Below are 17726 nucleotides of genomic sequence, written 5' to 3' on the forward strand. Positions count from 1 at the left end.
ATATCAATCTCATCATCATCATCATCATCTGGATGAGGCAATGGGGGCATGAAATCGGCGATAGAGTGTTGTCGGCCACTCAAAGGTGCAGCCCTGGCACGTCTCCTGGTCATAGCTTTGTGTCTAACCAGGGCTACTGTGACCCTCGTTGGTTGGGCATTGACTCTAAACAGGGAGGGGATGTCCTTAAGTGTGATCTGTGTGTCAACCTTCTGTCTGAGCTCTCAGGTCACAGGCTCCGAGTCACGGTCTTGTCGAGGCCTCGACTTGTGGGGGTCCATGTGATATGGTTGAAAAAACTCCGTGATAGAGCTCTGAGAGGGATCAACCAAGGAAAAAGTCTGCTTTTGTCTCCGCGCTTGAAGTATCCTCTCGTGGTGTCTGAGTACCTCATGAATGAAACTTGCCAAACATCGTTGGTCTGGGTAGGAGAGGAATCGGGCCAAAATCCCATAGCTATCTTTGAAGAGGTAGTAGAAACGCTCGGATCTCATAGTAAACAGGACACTTGAAGATAAAGTGCTCCTCTGTCTCAACCTCTTGCATGTCACACAATGTGCATATGCGCCTCTCCCTGGATAGTCGCTCTGCTTTGTCGCTCTTGGTACGAAGTCTATGTGAATAGACCTAGAACTACCCAAGAGAGATCCTTAGTGAGTGGGGTAAGTAAATCTACGTGTATGTTGGTGGGTCAATGAAACCCTCCGCTGTGATGTAAGAAGTGATCTCTGTAGAAGCTAAGCTTCATCGGGAGTTCACTCGGTCCCAACCAGGTCTGAAATGTGTGTAGCTGTAATAGATCCTCAGGGATAACCTGGTTGACCTCGTGTGATAGGAGGGGAGAAAACGGGGCATCCATGCTGTACTGGAAGTCTATCCACGTGGAGCCACAGTCGCTCAAACCATCTCTCTGTGCGTGCATACCAGCACCTCTGGTCCCCTCTTGTTGGAAGTGCCATAGAAGTGGACAGTGCTAGCCATGGTAGCCTGCTATGCCTAGAGGTGTAATCCCCATACTCCTTGACTCGGTACAGATACGTGAGGATCTGAAATGCAGCATCTAGCTGTAATGGGGGTGACCCAAAGTGAGCCTGAATGATCTGGTGAGGAATGAATGGCTTACCACACGAATCACCCGTGATAACATGAGAACCTGTAGCCGCTCCACACGGGTCCACTTTGTATCCGATAAGTCTGGCCCCCAACATGGGCTGCCCTACATCCCCGCTGGACGAACCAAGGAGTCAAAGCAACCCTTTGGTCCATGGATCCTGAAAGTGTGAGCGGAAGCACTGCCTCCCTAGTCTGGCCGATGAAGCATATCCTCTGCTCAAGCATGCTTGCATTGCGGGTCTCAGTGAAGATGGGCCCGGAAAAGACAACCCCAAGATAAGAGAGAGAGAGAGAGAGAGAGAGAGAGAGAGAGAGAGAGAGAGATGTGATTATGTAGCACAGGAAAAATCCGAGAGAGAGAGAGAGAGAGAGAGAGAGAGAGAGAGAGAGAGAGAGATGTGATTATGTAGCACAGGAAAAATCCTTGCATGACAATTTTCCTTGGTGCTGGCGCAATTATGCAGGTATTTTATGTTTGGTTTGATGCTCCCATTGGCTATATATCGATTACTGCAGCATATACACCTGATTGGGAAAAGTGGTGGCAAGCTGACGAGAATGTAGAGCTTGTTCAATTCATGGGGAAGGACAATGTCCCTTTTCACACAGTGAGAATCTTCTACCATACACTTTTATGCAATTATTTCAGATCCCAAGTGGCCTACTAGAATTGAAGCTGCTTCTATAAATAGATTCTTATTTTGCAAGCGTCTGTGCGAGCATCAAGGAGTCTTGATAAACTGCAAAAAAACAATAATCCAAACTGTTGTTCTGGCAAAATGCATTTGTGGAGTGAACCTGGTAAATAGTAAGATGGCCATCCTTTGCCTGTAGCACGAGGAAACCTCACCTTTACGGTTGATGAACCCTTAAATCCACATAATTTTATCCCAAACTATACATTTTTTCCAAGGCTACGTCTATCTGTTTATGCTGCAGTTGCACGATAAGGTGATATTCCTTTTAACTTTCTATTTGTAGCAGTGTGTTGCCTTATCAGCTGTCTTGGCAAGCTTTCTATTTGTAGCGTGTGTTGCCCTATCAGCTCTCTTGTCTAAGCTTTTTTGCTGTCTTCGAACTTTCTATTTGTAGCATTGTGTTGCCATATCAACTGTCTTGTCTAATCTTTTTTTGCTTATAAATAACTGTTTTGTCTTCCTAGGGATGAAGATAATGTAGTGCTAGCCTTTTTCTTGGCTGAGTCTGCCCGTCACCTCCGGAGTGCTGCTCATGGGTGTGTATGTGTGTGGATATCTGCGCTGTGTGAGAATATGTTTAGTTTCAATCTTGTGGGTTACTATTAGGTTAAAACTGCAGTAATTGTTTTGAAATTTGTTTTAGAGGATGAGTTTGGGCATTTCCTAGATGCATCTAGATATATGGTGCTGATAGGATAAATTTTTGAGACAGCTATTTATAATAGGAAAGCTGAGTTTAGGCCAGCTTTACATTTTCTTATTTCTCGATATTTAGAGGGCCGGGCTCAGCATTCCTATATTCTATGTATTCTTTATATGTGCGTCTTGCTGACTTTGCTAAGCTAATCTGCATCGGCATCCGATTTTTGACTTTTAAAAAATGTATATTGGTTTGGCTGCCTAGATACTATAATATTGTTTGGACTAGGTCTTTTCATTATTTAGTGTTAGTTTTTGTGCATGACAAATTGCAAGTTGTCACTATTCATCATCACGGTTTAATGTTATTTGAACATTTACACTTTTAACAATGCAGGATGTTTTAGTTTTGAGTTAATTCAAAATTCATATTCAAGTAGATTGTATGCACTATGTATGCATTTTAATTGATATATGTAGTTACATGCTTATATGTATTTTAATGTAATATATTTTCTTATGTCTAAATTTTTTTTTTTCACGGTGTCTTATTTTTTAGTCATTGGACACTTGTTTCATGTCTGGACAACCTCTTCCCAAATTATGGCTTCCTCCAACAATTGTCTTGGGAAGTGGACTCGTGGGGATGTCGGGGTGTGGACAAGCATAGGTGCACAAGTGTGTGGTTGCACACACATGTGTACATATATACATAATTACAAGCATTATATACATTTATTCATATAATCTGTGTGTATGGACAGCTGTACATTCTAATATGTATGCATGTATGTGTGCACATACATTTGCCCATAAACACACACAGCCATATGGATAAATTATATGCGTTTATGTACACAAACTTGTAACTATGTATATAATGCTTATAGACAGAGAGGGGGGGAGGGGGGCGGGGGTGGAGGGTGTGCGCACGCACTTGCACACAACCCCCATTATACACATGCACACATATTTATGTGTGGATATGTACACATACATACATATTTATCGATGTATGTACACACACACACACTATGTGTGTATCTAAATAAATGTATGCATGTATGTTGTGTGTGTGTGTGTAGATATATGTATGTATGTATGTAACATGGACACACACTACCCACACCCACACCCACACCCACACCCACACCCACACCCACACTCTTGTTGAAGCATATGATGTGGCAAGCCATTGTTAGATTGCCACATGGACATCGTCCAAAGGAGATAACCCACATGCAAAGGCCATTGAGGTAGCCTCAGTGCAGGGAATCCCACGTACTCTGATGTTGAGAGCCTTGTTGGCTCTCTACTGCTGCTCCACAAGGGTAGCCAAAATGGTTACCCTTGCAGGTTTCCGTTTGGCTACGTCGACCCATTTAGACGTCTCCTCGATGGTAGATTGCATGCTCGCAATCTGTGTCTCCACAACTGGGGTGCTCCCTGGGATTGTACGTATGGCAGTGACCTCCTGTCGGAGTTGTGAGATCTCTTGTCTGAGCCCCTGAATAAGATCAGCCTGGACTCGAATAGCTTGAGATTGCTCCTGTATGAGTCGTGCCTGCTCTTGGGTGAAACGTGTCTGCTCTTGTGCGAAGCGTGACAACTCCCTCTCGCGCTCTCGAATGCTTTGGACCCCCATCAGCAAATACTCCCAAGTCTCTGATGGGTCAGCTCGTTCGTGCTCTAACGGAAACTGATAGGAATGTGGCCTGAAGGTATGAGTAAGACATTGGAGATTGGGTGATGACTAGGTAAGATGGGCGGTATGGGGATGATGAGGTGATCCCAGCAGGGTGAGGGAGTGTGGGTTGATTGAGAGGCAGAGGAGAGAGAAAGGTGTAGTAGTGCGGAACAGTGTATGACCCCTCCAAAGTAGGTGTCATAATCGGAGAGAGAACTGTAGAGGGAGAATAAGGGAGAGATGGAAGAGATGGTGTCAGTGACAACTTCTCTATCCTAGGGGAGGATGGGACAATCGATGTCATGGGTAGGGGTATATCAGAGCCAGTAGCTGTAACAGTAGAGGCCGTGGTCGGAAGTGGAGCTGAAAGAGGAGCTGGAATTGGAACTAGAGCTGACATTGAGGCTGGTGCTGAGGCTGAGGCTGAGGCTGAGGCTGAGGCTGAGGCTGAGGCTGAGGCTGAGGCTGGTGCTGGTGCTGGTGTTGAGGCTGAGGCTGAGGCTGAGGCTGAGTATGAGGATGTGGCTGAGACCGAAGCAAAGATTGAAGCTGAGGCTATGGCTGAAGTTGAGGCAGAAGTGGGTCCCGCCTTTGCTTTGCTGTCAACTCCAAGTCCACTACAGTTGTATCGTGTGTTCACATCTTCGAGTTTCAGTTGTGTCTGTTTTTTCTTGGTGGCTTTGTCTGTATCCTTGTCACCTTTTCCCATTTCGTTTGATTGACCCGTGTTCGGTGCAGGTCTTAGTGCAGGAGCGGGAGTGGGAGCATGAGCATGAGCTCCCTCTCCATGATGGGAGGTACCCCGAGGGGGGTTGAAAAGAGATTGAGGGGTGGCGGGGGGGCTAGTAGGGAAGGGGGGGTGACTGAGGGGTAGAGGGAGTAGCTGAGGGGTCGCGAGGGGGTGGGTGAAGGATGGCGGGGAGCTGAAGGGTGGCGGGTGGCTGGAGTGGAGGAGGCGGAGTAGAAGGGGAGGAGGGGGTGCAGCAGAGGGAGCTGCAGCAGGCGGGGGGAACAGCAGCAGGTGGCTGGAGTGGAGCGGGGGGGGCTGCAGCAGACGGGAGGCAAGGCAGGAGGGAGCTGCAGCCGGCAGGGGAGCAGTAGCAGGCGAAGTAGGAGGGGCGGAGCAAGAAGGGAGGAGGCAGAGCAGGAGAGAGGGGAGGAGGGGCAGCAGAGGCGGAGCAGGATGGGAGGAGCCGGTGCTGCAGGAGGCGGGGGGAGCTGCAGGGGCGGAGCAGGAGGGGAGGAGGCTGAGCGGAGCGGCTACGGGAGGGGGGAGGCTAGGTGGGTGGTGAGGCTAGGGGAACGGAGAGGCTAGGGGAGCGGTGAGGCTAGGGGAGCGGAGCGGAGAGGCTAGGGGAGCGGTGAGGCTAGGGAGCGGAGCGGGAGGGGCAGGGCAGGAGGCTAGGAGAGGAGGGGGCGGAGAGGAGGGGGTGGAGCTGCAGGAGACCTTGACTTTCATGCACACTAGAGAGAGAGAGAGAGAGAGAGAGAGAGAGAGAGAGAGAGAGAGGGACAATGCCCCCTGCTACAATGCCTTTTTAGCCCTCTCTATCATCAGACACCTTTTAGTATTTTTCATGCCAACCCCTTGCAGTCTAGCCTTATTACCCCCTTTTTACAAATCGCACGAGAACTGGTTCTAACAGGGGCTAACTTCAACTAATATAGCCTAGTTAGGCAGGTCTTATCTAGTTCTATAAGCCATCAGGTGGAAATGAGCATATGTTCAAATGAGCATTTCTGAACATAAGTGCTTGCCTAGGCTAGATCCATTGATTGTATCTAGCTGTATCTAGCATTGTGATTTACTTGAAAATGACCAATAGATTTTCTGCCAATAGGTGCCAACAATTGGAGGGGGTGGAGATGGAAATGCATATACTTTAAAAAAGATGATCCTATGCACTCTCTTCATTCAAATAGCTACAAAATCTTTTGTCTCCTTTTAATGTGATACTCATTTCTGATTTTTCTTATTATTTTGTTCCTATTTCTTTTTATTACTTAGTTCTGATGTTTCTTCGTTGGCCTAAATGGATGTGATCAGGTCATCTTTCCATGTACCCTTATTGGCACAGGTGACCCATGGACATTGATGAGAACTATAAGTGTCACAGAGTATTTGAATTATGAATCAGGTTTTTCCTATCACTAGTATGCTTTTGTTCCATGCAAATTTTTGTGTCCATCATGTGCTAGAGATTAATTAACTTCCATGAGCTTTATATGGCTCCCTTTTTAAGGAATAATGCATAGGAGGTGTTTTTTTGTGGAATCATCTCTTGGTGAAGTTCAAATATGTGCTTGTACATCCTTTTTTGCCTGAAGGGGCTACTCAGCTTTCTCTTCTTACCTGGTTATTCTTGAAATCCATGTAGTTGTAATTATTGTGCAGGAAAGTTCTCCAAATCAAAAGGTGTGGGGGTTTTCGGGAATGATGCTAAATCCACGATTATTCCAGTTGAAGTGTGGCGTTACTATTTGTTGACGAACCGCCCTGAGGTAGTAGATTGAAAGGAGAACTAGACAAATTGTGCACCTTTTGTCGTTATAATCATGATATAGCTCTTGAATCTTATCTTATAGGACCGAATGTGCTTGGCATCTATGTTCTATCTGCATTGAGTTTGATTTTTCAAGCCTATCTACATAATTTTACTTGAAGGTGGTTCTAGAAGTGCACTTTTTTCAGTTTTATATAGGCTGATATCAAGTCAGCTTTTCTCAGTGGAGATCTACAGAGGAGAGGTTTACATTCAATAACTTCTGATTTGGAGACAAATGAAAAGAACTTATAGAGTATGCAAATTGAAGAAGGCACTTATGGATAAATAAGCTTCAAGGGATTGGTACATTTAGGTTGATGCATACTTCAAATGAGAAAAATTAGTCAAATGTGAAGAAAATCTTGGGTTATAGACATTGAATCAAGTGGAAATGTAATGACCATTTGAGTTAATTCAGTACTCAAATTTATTTATTCCTTTCTGAGAGTAGGGGACTTTACACAGTTTCCGGAATTCATCTTTGTCTGTGGTATTACAGCTAACTGTGAACTTCTAATCGGTGTTTTTGTGCAGATTTCTGATACTTTGTTCACATGGTCCGACCTCCAGGCCAAGCAGAACAATGAGCTCTTGAAAAATCTGGGAAACTTTGTGCATAGATCATTATCCTTCCTTGCAAAGCCAGCAGGTAAGGATCATAGATGCATGCTTGCACATGTAGCATTCTTTGTTCTGCATTTGAGGCTTTCTTTGCATTGTGTATCTTGAATATTTTGGGTACATTGTATGCTGGGACTTTTAATTAACTTCAATTTTTAAACATATAAATTTAAATTGCAGTCAAAAGAAAAATGTAGAGAAGGGGGAAGGGGCAGATTTGGAGTTGGGAAGAGAATAGCAGAAGGAAGGGAGGAGAAGAGAGAAGGGGAAAGAGAGAGGATGAGAGAGAAGGATGAGGGGGTTAGAGAGATAGAGAGAGAGAGGAGAGAGAGTGTGAGCGTAGGAAGCAGGTAGCAGGAAGAGGAGGGAGAGTAGATAGGATTAGATATCACATCAAAAAGGTCCCTTGTACATTAGAGGATGGTACTTATATAGTACCTCCTTGGCCCTTTAGACCCCTCTATCTTGCAAACACCCCAAATACTAATTATCCTAACCCCCACTAACTTGACCCACTTTTGGCCTTCATTACAACCATCCCTCCTCAGAAAATAATTTTGTCCTCAAAATTGCAGGTGATGGTAAGACCCCAAGGCCCCATGCTGGTAAAACGAAGCATACTCCATGGAAACCACCAGGCTCAAAAGGGAAAGTGATATTTCCTTGTGCCTTGAGTGTTGTGGCAACTCCAGAACCCATTGTGCCTTGCTGCCCACTCGTCTCCACATGGGAAGCATTCATGGCTATGCCATATACCCCATTTGATAGCTTCAATGAACTGTCTTGGCATTGCATCTTTAATCATGCTATCCTTACCAAATGGGAAGGACTGGAATTCACCATCATAGCTGCTGTATTTGGGTTCAAACAGCTTTAAAATTGTCTCTAATGCTTCAGCATGCCATGGGTTCACATATAGGACAGCATAGGGCTGTAATACTTGGATGCTGGAATACATATCCGTCAAATGTCTTCCCGAGAAACTGTATGTGCTGAAAGATGGTACGTCTAGCACTCGTGCAATCATTCTGTTCCAAGTGGCTCCTTCAAGCTCAGGTAGTTCTCTTGCAAAGCTGCCTCTGCTTAAGATCTCCATACAAGGGACAATTCCCAAGATTGATATCATTGTAGGGTTTCCAATCAGCTGATAAATGAGGTTCCATAAATCCTCATTGTGAATGGACTGAAATAGTGGCATGTACATAAGGTTGTGTAATACATTGCCCTTTAAAGATGATTGCATCAAAAATTTCAGTTCCATAGCCGAAATGCTCAAATCTGACAGTAAAGTGGACCCATTGGTATCCAAGCCTGAAAATCTATCTGTCAAGCGACAAATTATTTCAATAACATGATTCCCATCTGTGATGGCATTTTGCAGGTGGCCATGAGTGGACTGGCAAGCAAATGGGTTGTCTTCCTGTGATACCAACATCTGGAATAACTGCATTCAATATAAAGCATCATGATGCCCCGAAAATAAATATGTCAACATTGGCCCAAAACCCACGGCATCACGCTGCATTAGGGCTGCAATCATAGCAACTGAATCTTGGGGGTTCACTTGCTGACTCATCTCTGCCACTTGCTGGACAAAGAATGTGTTCGTGTATTTCTGAATTTCCAGCTCATTGGCTACTGATATATGCATGCCAATATCCGTCAATCTGAAAATGATTTTCCAGATATCACCCACATAGGTTTGTTCAGCCACCCTGCCATGATGCATTGAAGACAAATTATCTAGGTAGGCCCATGTAAGCATACTACAGGTTCGACAAGTGTCACACTCGTCCCGCAACCCAATGTGTGTGTTGGGAATATAGCATCCATCCCCATAAATTTGTCCAGGCTGCATTTGCTGTGGACTAGACTCCTTGTAGAGCCTCATGTCTGCCTGAGATTGAGGCCAACTTCTCTCATACACATTCTGCTGAAACATATCTGAGAAATAAATGCTAGAGGGATGGGCGTTCCCAAAAGCATCTTGCATCTTGCATATTTGCATTATCACCTGCATGGTCTTCTATTCTTTCTTCCTTCGTAGAGACCAGACAATGCTCCATACTCACCTCCTCAAAGTTTGCATGCCTAAAAGTAGCAGTTGTAAGCACATCCACATCCTTACCTTGCTGGTCAACATATCCATCTTGATTTCGCTCACCCTCATTTGATTCCTCAACAATCTTTTCACTGATCAAGCCTTCATTGACATTGTTATGTTGGCTTATTCCATCACCCTGCATACATGCATTTCCTCCATTAGTATGCTGAACTGTAAGAGCACCATCTAGGGCATTATATTGTTCCTGCAAACTGCAATAACAGTCCATGTCTTGCTGTCCACTGATAAAGCAGCCATTCTCTTGCTATCCACTTTTGTTCCCATCATGTGGGCTGTTGGTTGTATTTGAGCAGCTATCCCCACAGAATCTTTTAGTATTTACAGTTGTAATTGCCTGGAGACAACCAGATTTTTGTCCTGCATATTGATGCATCTTCAATGGCTTTAAAACGTGATTTGACTGCATGCTAGGGAGAGGCATAGCATGGCTGGGCTGCGCTGGCTTCAGCATCATAGCTCCAACTTGGTGGCTGGTCAAAGTAGGAGCATCATCCTTGCTAACAAAAGACCTCCTAGCCTCTTCCCTGGATTCCCTAAAAATGGGGTCATCGTCTGTCCTGAGATTCCTGGAATAGGTATCCTTGCCATCCCCTTCGTTTTGGTCCATAGGGGAAAGCATGGGCTCTTGCATTGCAGTGTGCACAACCTCTCCGATCTTCTCGCAAACTTGTTGGCCAATTTGCTGGCCCATTTGCTTCATTGCCTCAGCTTGGGTCATGCACTGAAGCATCGCCGAAAAAGCATCCATGAATTTAGCCCTTGAGCCATCAAACGTGTGCATTGCCAAGCTCTTGGGTGCTCCCAAAATGCCAGCATCTGGTACTTGCTGTCCATATTCCTTCCTGCCAATTGATAATGCGATTTTTATTAGAACACCCATCCCCACAAAATCCTTCAGTAGTTGCAGCTGGAATCACTTGAAAACCACCATATTTTGGTCTTGCATCCACAGGCATCATCAATGGCTCTGAAACATGGTGGTGCGTGCCAGGGAGTGGCATAACATGGCTGGACTGCCTTACAAGCATTGACAGAAATGCATTTTCCTTAGTAGTTTGGCAACTATTTTCATAGGCTATTTGAGTGTGTGTCATAACTGCTCTAGGCTTTATAGCTTCAACAATAGTTGGCTGGTTGATGGCATTCGTATCTCCAATTTTAGCATAGAATAACCTCTGTGTCCGTTCAAACACCTGAATATGTAAGGTACAACAACCATCATATATATCCCGACCTTGCAAGATGTTACGTGCTTGCAATGCACTAGCCTGTGAGACAAAGTGTATCCTAGCATGGAGACCACTTGAAATCTAATGTATGGTAATCTTCTGCCTTTAACCTTAGTTAGTACTAACCTAACCTAGAGCCAAACTAAGTAAACCTAATTGACTAAAGCTAACCTAACCTAGCTAGACCTAGCTGACCTAACCCGACCAACCTAACCTTGGCTAACTTAACCTAGGAAAAATACAGACTAAGGTTTTCTTTGCAAGCGGGAAGGTCAGCGACAGCACGGCGAAGGCGGAGAGAACACGATGAGCACGGGGTGTGGCATGGCTTGCGTGGACGGTGGCATGGTGTGGGCGGGGTTGCACAAGCGATGGACGGCACGGCTCAGCAGATGGTGATTGGTAGGGTCTTGTGGTGATCACGCAGCAAGAGCGGGATGAGCACGGTGCAGGTATTACCCTCCATCACCCAGGCTTCTTCTCCCCCATCAAAGGTCGTTCCGTTTAAGCTCAATGCAAGAAGCCATGAGAGCATTGTTCTGACGCTTTGAACTAGATGGAGAGGCAATCAATGATGGAAAGGGGCAACGGGATTCGGGATGCTGATTTGCTGACTTTTTGTTTTGGCAAAGGACTTGTGCGCTGCTCACAGCTGATTCAGGATCACCACTCAAGCTTGTACGGTGTTCCTCTGTGGTCCATTCTCCAACTTCGTCTGTTTCCTGGGTGAACGCAGAACAAGGCAGCACTGAAAGGGCTTTCCCTCGCTACTTGGGAACAGAGAGAGTCATATTTGTCACGTCGGGTTCACCAGCAGATTGGTGTACTGAGTGAAAGGAAAAGCACGGGTACCAGAGTCGGAGGCTCTGATACCAATGTAGACAAGGGGGAAGGGGCAGATTTGGAGATGGGGAGAGAATAGCAGAAGGAAGGGAGGAGAAGAGAGGAGAAGGGGAAAGAGAGAGGACGAGAGAGAAGGATGAGGGGGTAGAGAGATAGAGAGAGGGAGGAGAGAGTGTGTGAGCATAGGCAGCAGGTAACAGGATGGAGGGAGAGTAGATAGGATTAGATGTCACATTAAAAAGGTCCCTTGTACATGAGAGGATGGTACTTATATAGTACCTCCTTGGCCCTTTAGACCCCTCTATCTTGCAAACACCCTAAATACTAATTATCCTAACCCGCACTAACTTGACCCACTTTTGGCCTTCATTACAAAAAATGATGTGAAAACACACACACACACACACATCGCTTATGTCTATTTATTTATGTGTAAATACATACATACATACATGCATACATACGTGTGTTTGTGAGAGAGAGAGAGAGAGAGAGAGAGAGAGAGAGAGAATATGTTTATACTATGGTCTACACCCATTGTTGGGTGCTACCCACTGTTGGGTGCTCATGACATCGGTGGGAAATCATGTGTTGTGTTTTTGGAGGATGAATTTGGGCATGTCCCATTGTTCATTGAGTTGACTGAACCTGAACTCAAGAGAGAGACACACACACAATCGTATATACATGTGTACGCATGCATATATACATAAATTGATTTTGGACATACTAGTGTGGCTAGCCGTGAGTGTAACTGATGTTGAGGCATACTTTGTGTTTATTATACATCTTTTTTCAGGTGAAGGATATGATGGAGTTATTCCAGAAGCCAAAGGAGCAGAGTTGCATAGCCTAACGATAGATTTGGTGTCGAAGGTAGAAGATAATATCAAGCAATATTTGGAAGCCATGGAAAAGGTGAAGACAATAGTTCTGGTTTGTCTCCTTGAGTGCTGAAAAGTCGATGTTGAGGCTCACATATTTTGAAGTCTGCAATGCGCTTCTACTTGTCCTTGCAAACTGTGTTCTGCCCGTCAGGATGCTCTTAAGTGTCAATTAAATGCATCTGTCATGATGGCAATTGTAATTTGTTACAAAGTAGATTGGTATCTGAGGTTTTTTTCTCAATCATGCAGGTTTCCCTAAAGAAAGGCCTCAAAGTTGCCATGAATATTTCCAGCCTTGGCAACCTGTACTTGCAGGTAATATTGTATCATGATGTTCGTTTACATCTCAGATATCTTATATGCCATTTTTCACATTTTGTTTACTTTCCACGTATACCTATTGTAGCTTGAATGAAGATTAATTTTTGATTAGCCTTCTCCTTTAGTGCTGGCCTTCGTCACGGCTGAGTCTGCCTTCACCTCAGGAGTGCTGACCAAAACTCAGTACAAAGACCTTTGAATAAATGGATGCTCAACTATGCGTGGGTGTGTGGATATGTATGTCTGAGGGCATTTGCTTATACTATGGTCTAGACCCACCTTCAGGTGCTGATGATGTCGATGGGGATGTCATAGTAGCTAGTCCCTGCTATCCCTGTTAAGCATGATTGAGTTTATGGATTTCAACCTTGTGAGTGACTGTCATGAGATTGAAAATGCACACTGGCATGTTCCTGGATTCATCTAGATATGTATGTATACCTACTGACTTCCTTCAACAGGACAGCAAGTTCTGGAAGCTTTACAAGGATGATCCAGCAACTTGTGCTGTGGTAATAAAGACTGCTGCAGGGCTTGTTTTTCTGCTTGCAACTCTCTTGGAGCCCTTCATGCCTTCTTTCTCCCGGAAGGTGCTTTCTTGGGAGTCTCATGTACCCTGTGTTCATGTCTTGCTTTCCTCCAGTCAGTTGTTTCAACTGCACCGATGATGAACATACATTGCATCTCACATTCTTTATCTTCTGATGGATTGATTTCAGGTTCTTGCTCAGCTCAATCTCCCCCCATCAACAATTTCTCTATGTGAAGAGACAGGAGGCCTTGAAAGACTAATGAAACCATGGGAGTTGGTTCCTGGTGGCCATAAAATTGGAAATCCAGAACCCTTGTTCTTTGAACTTGTAAGTCAGGTTTGATAGAAGTTTGACATGCTAGTTTGCATTCAATTCTTGGCCACTATTCTTATGTGATGCTGTTCTGTGTAGTAGAGCGATGAAGTGGTTGAACAGTACAGAAAGAAGTTTGCTGGAAGCCAAGCTGATCGTGCAGAGAGAGCAGCTGTGGAGGTGGCTGGCCTTTCAGCAAAATTGAAAGAGACTGCCATTTCTGGTGAGCTGAAGGATGCATGGACTCTGAAGAAATTAAATTGTGATGATTGCCTCATGTTCATTGATGAAAGTCTGGTACAATTTCAGGGGCCAATGGAGCACAGGCAAAAAAAATGCCAGTTGAAGCAAAGAAGAAAGTTGCTACAAAGGCCCCCAAGGACTTACCGGTTGATGTGTCGAGGCTTGATATCCGCGTGGGAGTGATAAGGAAAGTGCAAAAGCATCCAGATGCAGATTCCCTATACGTTGAGGAAATTGATGTGGGAGAACCAACTCCCAGAACTGTTGTGAGTGGTTTGGTCAAATATATCCCTCTTGAAGCGATGAAGGTAGTGCTTCCTTGTTAGTAGACTGTTTTCCCATTTATCTAGGCCTGTTGGATATAAATTGAAAGCATAAAAATTCAACTGAATAGAAGAGGTGGTACAAAATTGACTCCAAATTCTTGCTAAATTGAGTCCTAATTCGACCTAGATTTAGCCTAGGTCTCAAGCATAGATAAAACAAGACATTGACACCGTGTCAAAACACATTTTACAAAAGTCAGCTCATGAACTATTTATAAGCACTTCACAAAGGTTTTTGAAGCGATTGAAGTCAAAATTTGACCATAATCTAGTGTAGACTTCATCGAGAATTCATCAGACTAAAAGCGGCATTTATAAAGACATTTGGAGAATGTTGATGCATTTCTCAGATGGTTTGAAGCAATTGAAGTCAAAATTTGACCATAATTTAGTTTAGTTTACATCGACAAGTTTAGAAGGCCAAGAGCAGCATTTGTAAGAATGTTGATACACTTCTCGTCATCAATTTGAACTCAACATGATTCGGACAAATATCCAGTTGACGGCATTAAGCAGCATCAACGTGAAAACATCGATGAAGCTTGACAACAAAAATTATGGTACCTAGAAACATAAAATGGAGGCAATCCTTCTTCTTGAAAATTTGTCAAAGCATGTTGCCAAGGAGCAAGCATATTAGGATAAGAAGAATGGAGATGCATATCATCTGACAAAGCAAACGATGTAGTGTGCAAATGGAGGGTGGTACCACAATAGTTCTTGGGTCGTTCTGGATACTGTATGGCACTCGTACCATACACTGCCATATATCCACACCAATTTTAAGGTTCACAGTTTTTCATGTTTGCGCTGGTGTCTGTGCATCTCCTCTCCCTAGCTTTCCTCTCCTCTCCTCTTGCAAGGCTCTCCACTAAGACCAATCCACTCCCTTTCTTCAGCTCTCCCCTGCCAAGGCTATCTCTTCAGCAACCAGGTCTCCCCATCCTCCACTCTCCATCCTCAGCCCCCTTCCTTCAGCTGTCTCTTTCCCTTCTTGCATCCCCTTCTCAGCCCACTCTTCCTTCAGCCTTCGTGAGCGCTTTATCAATATATCCTATGGAACAGAGTGTCCAGATTGATCTAGGTTTGTGTAAAACAGAGCGATCAAATTGCAAGCAGTGTCGCTAAGGCACAATGCAAAGAGAATTGAAAGGTTACCTTGGAGTTGAGCCAATGTAATAGCTTGAGGAGGCTGTTGGAAACTATAATCTCTATTTTGTACTCATGTTGCAATATTTTTCTGCTATGTAGATGTAACTGAGTAGCAGGTATTGTGCTGCCAATTGATCACCACAAATAGGACATGCAGGGTATCCACTTGTATAAAAATCCTACACACTCAAAATTTTATGACTCATCCATAATTAATTGCATTCGTAAACAAATCACATAAATTAAAAATTGAATATGAGTTCTCTCCATATCTAGGGATGTCATGAATGTTCCCATGTTGCATTTGTCCAGATCTTAATAATGGTGTGTGGTGGGTCTCATTAGAATGCCAGGTAAGCACAAATTGTCATCCTTCTGCAAAATCTTGGAGGACTCGGGACGATATTTCTGGAAACATTCAGTTTTAATGTACACTGCTAATGTACCTTCTAGATAGATACTTCTAGACAAGCAGATTCGAACAACGCTTTCAAGAATGTGGAAGCTCTAGATGTTTTCTGCATTCAATATTATATGCTCTAGGTATCCGCTGGGAATAGGGTTGAGTTCATCCAGCCTTTGAATACTCACTGTCCAAACTCTTTTACACTCCTCTCTTTGTAATGTAGCTCTCGTGTTTATTTCATCATGCATTATTTGTGCCACAGTGCTTGGCTGCCTATCTGTTTTGTGCAATCATAAGCTGGTTCCATTTGCCATACACCAAATGCACATGGAAGGTTGAAATTAGGAAGGAGTCCAGAGTGAGCTGGCTGTTTGGCTCTTCAGTGAAACATCCTGTTTAAGGAATGAAGGAATGATAAAAGTATAATAAGAAATAAAACCATTCTATATCCAAACTCCCTGTTATGTGATTTCAGGAGTACATCTCCAACCAATGCTTTTCTCTTTGATTGCACGGCTTACTGTATTCTTTCCTGGCACTCACTTTATTCTGTTTATAAAATGGGGATAATACAGGAGCTTGTTCCAGATTCGTGATTTTAAAATGGGTGTGGGTTAATTGAATGGCTTTTGAAGTAGATTTAAGTGAACTCGTGAAATTCAATTCATACGTATTCTCAAACTGGATGCAGGATCAAAGAGTGTGTGTGCTTTGCAATCTGAAGTCAGCCACAATGAGAGGAATAAAGTCTGAAGCCATGGTCCTTGCTGCCTCAAATGCTGAGGAAACTAGTGTAAAACTGCTAACCATTGTTTTGAAGCTTGTCTTTGGCCTTTAAATATTAGCTGGCTCTTTTCAAGTTCCACTCTCATACCTTCCTTTGATCTTTGTTTTGAAACAGGTAGAGCTTGTCACTCCACCTAAGGGTGCTTGTGTGGGAGAGCGAGTAATCTTTCCAGGATACGTGGGTGAGCCAGATGATCTACTGAACCCAAAAAAGAAGATATGGGAGACTGTGAAGTTGGATTTGCATACAAATGAGAACCTAGTTGCTTGCTACAAGGATGCAACATTCTCAACTTCAGCTGGAGTCTGCACTGTGTCTTCTATCATGAATGGCTCCATCAGGTAGTATAAGGGAAGGTGTTACTTTCACGTGGTAATGGTCTATTGTCAGTCATCATCTTCCCAATAACAGCAATATTGGTACTGGGATGAATTCCCAATTGTCATTGTCACCTGATTCATGATAGGATAGTGAGTTTTTTGCTCGACGGAAAGCATCATAAGACTGCAATTTATGATAGATCCAATAAGGAATTTACCTAGAAGAGAATCCAATCCAAAACCTACAGATACTTCATATCATCCCCCCAATTGATTTGTTTCAGCAATGTGATGAAGGCCATGTGACCCTTGTATGCTTCCCGATGTAAACATATTTCATCTCAAGCATCACATGGGCCTCAGATTGAACTTCATCTTGAAGCTATATCATGGTGGGATGATCAGCGCTTCCATGAACAGGATTGAAGCAGATAATATTAAGGGATGTTTCTGTAGTATTAGCTATGCAGTGCATGCCCTTTCTCCATTGTTATTGAAATTTATAGCCACTTTCAACTTCGGATTGATCAATGGCCATTCTATTGGATTTATATTCTATGAAAAGATTAAGGAGACCTTGCTAGGTTGGAACACACTGAGTGATGTCTAAGGTTGTTGGTATTGTAGGAGGTGTTTCCACAAACAGTGTTAGTTAAACTATGCTATTCCCAAGGTATGTATGGCACTAGTATCCGTATGTTCTACCATATGGAAAATTTTTTAAGGTCAGTAAGGTATGCCGGCTTTGTAAATTATTATATTTTTTCCCCAAAAAAGAGGGAGAGAGAAAGGGGGGGGCAGCGAGAGAATATCAAATTTAAACCCACAGATCTATCATTGTAGTGCATGTGACATAAACACAGTTTAAACTTTAAACCCACATCTTGCAAAAATGAAGTTAAAAGATCAAGTCTAACATAAGTGAATCATTACACGCA

At 43.7% G+C, this 17726-nt stretch overlaps 1 protein-coding gene across 1 annotated transcript in view; it reads left to right on the top strand.

Moving 5' to 3' along the window:
- LOC147879729 (putative methionine--tRNA ligase) overlaps nucleotides 1–17379 on the top strand; it is a 35495-nt gene extending 18116 nt beyond the window's left edge. The window contains exons 6-17 of the mRNA XM_087371580.1: nucleotides 1578–1721; nucleotides 6185–6275; nucleotides 6533–6639; nucleotides 7218–7332; nucleotides 12301–12419; nucleotides 12638–12703; nucleotides 13171–13299; nucleotides 13429–13569; nucleotides 13657–13777; nucleotides 13864–14105; nucleotides 16373–16474; nucleotides 16583–17379. Of these exons, the coding sequence (XP_087227706.1) occupies nucleotides 1578–1721; nucleotides 6185–6275; nucleotides 6533–6639; nucleotides 7218–7332; nucleotides 12301–12419; nucleotides 12638–12703; nucleotides 13171–13299; nucleotides 13429–13569; nucleotides 13657–13777; nucleotides 13864–14105; nucleotides 16373–16474; nucleotides 16583–16813 (1608 nt within the window). The 3' untranslated portion in view covers nucleotides 16814–17379. The remainder of the gene's footprint in view (nucleotides 1–1577; nucleotides 1722–6184; nucleotides 6276–6532; nucleotides 6640–7217; nucleotides 7333–12300; nucleotides 12420–12637; nucleotides 12704–13170; nucleotides 13300–13428; nucleotides 13570–13656; nucleotides 13778–13863; nucleotides 14106–16372; nucleotides 16475–16582) is intronic.
- The last annotated feature ends 347 nt before the right edge of the window (nucleotides 17380–17726 follow it).

Source organism: Dipteris shenzhenensis, chromosome 33 (genome assembly GCF_047967505.1).
Source record: "Dipteris shenzhenensis isolate YYH24624 ecotype China chromosome 33, Dip_SZ_1.0, whole genome shotgun sequence".
NCBI classification, from domain to species: Eukaryota; Viridiplantae; Streptophyta; class Polypodiopsida; order Gleicheniales; family Dipteridaceae; genus Dipteris; species Dipteris shenzhenensis.